The 4,690-nt window shown below is 39.1% G+C and overlaps 1 protein-coding gene across 1 annotated transcript; it reads left to right on the plus strand.

The window, feature by feature from the left end:
• The first annotated feature begins 205 nt into the window (after positions 1-205).
• On the plus strand, positions 206-3,839 carry LOC146504469 (lysophosphatidic acid receptor 6-like). The gene has a single exon (XM_085131094.1). The coding sequence runs from the start codon at positions 2,690-2,692 to the stop codon at positions 3,524-3,526; it is 837 nt and encodes a 278-aa protein (XP_084987220.1). The 5' UTR covers positions 206-2,689; the 3' UTR covers positions 3,527-3,839.
• The last annotated feature ends 851 nt before the right edge of the window (positions 3,840-4,690 follow it).

The following is a 4,690-nucleotide window of genomic DNA, read 5'->3' on the forward strand; positions in this document are numbered from 1 at the left end:
AGAAAAAATGATAAACTTTTGGTTTGAACCTGGGAGAAGAGCCAGACCAGTCACTTTATAAGAGTTAGAGTTACCTCTCGAATGTGCCTAAGTGCCCGTATGAATTGAGGAACTGAAGAGTTCCTCAATTCATTTGAATTGAGGAACTCTTCAGTTTTGTCAAACTTCACATGCATATTGTTTCTTGAAGCTAGCGCGAGAATATGGTGCATCAGTGTAAATTAAACTAGCCGACAGGATACGTAGTATTTTGAAGGCACAATCAAACATCGTGCTACGTATGCTATGCCTGAGTGTGGGCAAGTTGTTTCGCTGTTTTGTTGTGCTGATTAAGATCATTTGGTGGTGGGAGAAAATGATTCATTGACGTTGCGTGCCTTTCAAGTCACCAGACACAACTGTACAAAACCAAACCTCATGTGCATTTGTGCTTCTGGCAGTGACTGCATCAACCTCAAAAGGGCTGCTGAATACGAAGCTGTTATCACCATCGGTAAGCCTTTCTGTTCCTTGCACCTCCTTGCAGCAGACACTGTGCAGTTTTTTTCTTTGTGTTCTTGTTTATTTACAACTTTAATAATAACAATGATTTGCTCAAATTCCATTATCTGAAGTGTTGGCAATGACCAAGAGTGGCATTCTGTAGTTCAGTCTCTTTTCACGTTTCCTTATTAAGATAGTTTTGATCTACAGTTTCTATCACCTAAAACATCCCACGACTTGTGTTGTTTCCTGTGTTACCATTTTGTAATTGTAAAGTGCAGTGGGTGTAGCAGCACCCACAGGCGCGCACACACTAAAACACAAACGCAGGCACAACTGGTCAGCTCACAGAATAGTTAAAGCCATCAAGATGTATTTTTGGCAAATGTGAGACGAAACCTTTTTTTTGGTCAGCAGTGGTTTTGTCTTTAGAACTCTTTCTTATTGAATCATGCACTCACACCTTAACTGAGAACATGTGAGGCCTGCATTTATCTAGATGTTATTCTGGGGTGTTTTTTCTTTTCATTGTTGCGCTCTTGGAGTAATTTTGCAGTAACCCAAGAAAGTTTCACTATTGTTTCAAGTTTTCGCCATTTGAGCACAATGGCTGTCGCTGTGGTGGAGCCTCGAACCTTAGATGTCAATGCTTATGTTTCTCAGCTGTTTCTTTAGCTGACATGATATGTTGCTTTTTGAGATCTTTTGGCCTGTATTTTGTATTTATTTGAGTTAGCTTTGTCCAATAATAAAATTTGTTTGATCTGAAGTCTGTAAGTGTGACAAATATATAAAAGAAAGACTAAGAAATCAGCTACATTTTCACAGCACAACACTGGATTTTAAATTATGGGATTGAAGCACAGGCCTTCAGGTTTAATTGAAGGAATTTAACAAAAGTATGGCATCAATTGTTCATGAATTACATTATTTTTTTTTTCCTATAATCACATCTTGATTGTTTGACTTACACTGCAACGGTGCAGAGAAGCAAAAACGTATCATTGTCCTAAAGCTTATGAATCTAACTGTATACTTCTTATGTCTGAACCCATCTGCATACACCTGCGTCACTCAAAGGTTCCTCTTTTGCTAGAAAGACCCGACTGTGAAGTATGAGCTAAAAAAAAAAAACCTCCTCGTACTGTGCATTGTGAAAGCAGAAAAAGAACTTCCTCTGAAAGATAAAAAGTCCACTGACACTTGTGTTCATTTGGCTAATGTGCACCTGTTTAGGCTGTACTGTAAGTTTACAGCAGCGGGTTAGTGTTAAAACTTAAACAGCTGTATCCAAATCACAAAAATGCAACCATAAAGGGATAACATTATAATCTTGATGCATCATGATATGTTCACTAAGATGAAAAAAAAACGACAATGCCATCAAAGGCAGACACAGTGTTTCAGAACACTGTAATCAATCACCATGTTAGATATCAGAACAGATGAACAGGTGTGAGAATGTGACATTGTGGTGCATAACACTGTAGTATGCAACACCCACAGAGAAACAGAGTAGCTGGAGTATTCAAGTATGGGGAAGTTTTGCCCTCACTAAAAGTGGACGCCTCCCAGTGAATAGATTTCATCCTGTACAAGAAGCAACCAAGTTTGTCCTGAGCATGTCGACATGCTGGAATAACATGGGTAACGTGAGTTTTTGAACACATTTTTAATTTCTGTGCAGAGGAAGACTAGATTAAACAGTGAGGCACTAAAAATATATTTTTCAGAGAATCAGATTTGAACTCAAACAAAATTCTGATTTCCCTGGAAAACAGATGTAAAATTTCTTGAATTCTTTTATTGTTTTTCGATCAAAAATTAAAACCCCCCAGTTTCCAAAATCTTTAATGACGCTTTATCACAGAAAGGAGCTCAGTGTAAACAAACAGGATTGTGGATTCCTGAAATAATCCACAGTGAACATTTATAGTTTTACATAAAGGAAAAAAAGAAATTGCAACTTTTTTTTCTTTCAACTTTAGGCTCCCACGCTGAACTAGTTCCACACAACTCTTTCATTCTTATACGGTTACTTCCTGTTTCAGCTTTCACTGCTCAGCACTGTTGAAACTTTTTTTTCACACTGTTTTTGGCACTTTTTGGAGGTGTGTCTTGCGGTTTCTAACACTCATACAGTCACTTCCCCCACTTCTACATTTCACACTCACGCAAAACATGCACGAAATCAACGTGGCTCAAAATGGCACGAAATGGAACAGAAGCTGACACGGTGTACGCCGTAGTTTATGGATCTGTTATAACGCTCGGACTGCCTCTCAACGCTCTGTCGCTATGGATTCTTCTTCGCCACCACGACCGCAAATCACCCAACGCCGTCTTCATGATCAACCTGGTGATCTCAGACCTCCTGCTCATCATCTCCTTACCAATGAAGGTCTACGTTTATGCCACACACAAATGGCCTCTGGGAAACATGGCGTGCATCTGGCTCACGATGCTTTTTCGCAACAACATCCGCTCCAGCGCAATCTTCATCACCTTCATCAGCATCGACCGGCTGTTGGCTGTAGTCTACCCTCTGAAGTCACGCCAACTTCGGTCCTCGTCCAACGCCACAAAAGGAGCTGTGCTCGTCTGGCTGATTGTGGTGATGGTGAATATCCCAGAGAGTCTGAACTTTTTAAATTATTTGAAAAACAACACTTCGAATGTTTCCACTTGTTTTGATGACAAGAAGGACTTCTTTCCTCCAATAGCGTATTTTCAGCTTGTGTTACTCTTCACCCTGCTGTTCGTCAATATTGTGTCCACAGTTCTGGTGTCTTTGACTCTAAACAGACATTTGAATATCACCACAAGGATCAACAACAGAGTGAACGTCATGCTGATTTTTGCCATGAACTTGTTGATGTTCAGTATATTTTTCTTGCCCGTGTCCTTGACTGTTTTCTTTGATAATAAACGGGCTCTGAATTGTCTTGCCAGTGTGAACTGCTGTCTGGATCCACTGTTGTATTACTTCTCATTTGATGGTTTCTGGAAGAAAAAAGAGGACACAGACAGGTCTACCGAATAGTCATCGAACATGACCAGTCAGATTTCCCAGTTTCTTGTGAGAATGTTTCACAGTAGGGTTGTAAGGGGAAATGAATATCAGTATTTAAGAAGGCCAGTTCTGCATGTCATTTATCTAGCTATCTAGTTTTGCATTGTTTTTGTTTTTACAGTGTATAACCTCTCCTGTTGCCTTGGAAATGTAAACGAATGTGTACGAAGTACCAAAATTAACAACTTTTGTTAGTTCCATCAGACAAAGTTTGCTCTAAATGTTGCTCTTAAATACATAAATATTAAAAACTTGGCAAGTCAGAGATTATGCCAGAGTCTGTTTGCATCACTGTGTTGGCTTGTCTTGAGTTATTTTGTGAAATAGATGTGCAAAGTGGTTTTAGGTTTTCAAAACAGTTCAATCACACATGCTTTACAAGCTGTCATGAACGTCACGGACTACGTTAGCAACTCTCAAACCTGCGTTTTTCCCCTAAGATTGAGTGGAAATTACTTAAATTGATGCATGCCTTTGACGGCATCAGAATGAACTTTTTTGAGGCTGTAAGGATTGGTGCAGCTGCTGCTGTTGCAGAAAGTGACAGCTGTGCATGAGTGCTAAAATTTACCCGTAGAAATATAAATGATCACCGTGAACTACCTGAATTGCTTGCAGGCAAAATCATTCAGATGTTCTAAGTTGCACTAAATTATCATGTTTATTGTATCTGATATGGAAGAAAAAAATCTTTACTTCTGGTATCATTTGATGTATATAATTTTTTTTCTAGATACAGGTGCGAATATTAATTCATTCTAGCGGTAAAACAGCACCCCTTGTTTTTTTAGTTTTTCTTTTTTTTTTTTTTTTTGATTTATTGTTCAAATCATGCTCTAAAGCTGACTACTGGCAGGATCTTTTTACGATCAAGCTCCAAGTTAAGATGGGATGGACATGTGTGGCAGGCACGTCAGGAACCTGCATGCAGGACATCTCCAGGTGAGCACACAGTTGCTGGTGCTTTCAATGAAGCGATGTCAACTATCCCTGGTATTTACCGTCATTCCTTTATATACGTAGCAGATATGAAAACGGGGCATTTTTTTAAATTTTTGTGATAAGACCTTTTTTTGATTGCCTTTAACATCATTTGGCACAGTCAAGTGTGTGTCTTTGGGTATAAATCCTTCA

This window comes from Neolamprologus multifasciatus, chromosome 14 (genome assembly GCF_963576455.1).
Source record: "Neolamprologus multifasciatus chromosome 14, fNeoMul1.2, whole genome shotgun sequence".
In the NCBI taxonomy this organism is placed as follows: Eukaryota; Metazoa; Chordata; class Actinopteri; order Cichliformes; family Cichlidae; genus Neolamprologus; species Neolamprologus multifasciatus.

What these genes read in the sequence shown, in the direction of transcription:
- LOC146504469 (XM_085131094.1), top strand. Translation starts at nt 2,690, where the DNA reads ATGGCACGAAATGGAACAGAAGCTGACACGGTGTACGCCGTAGTTTAT.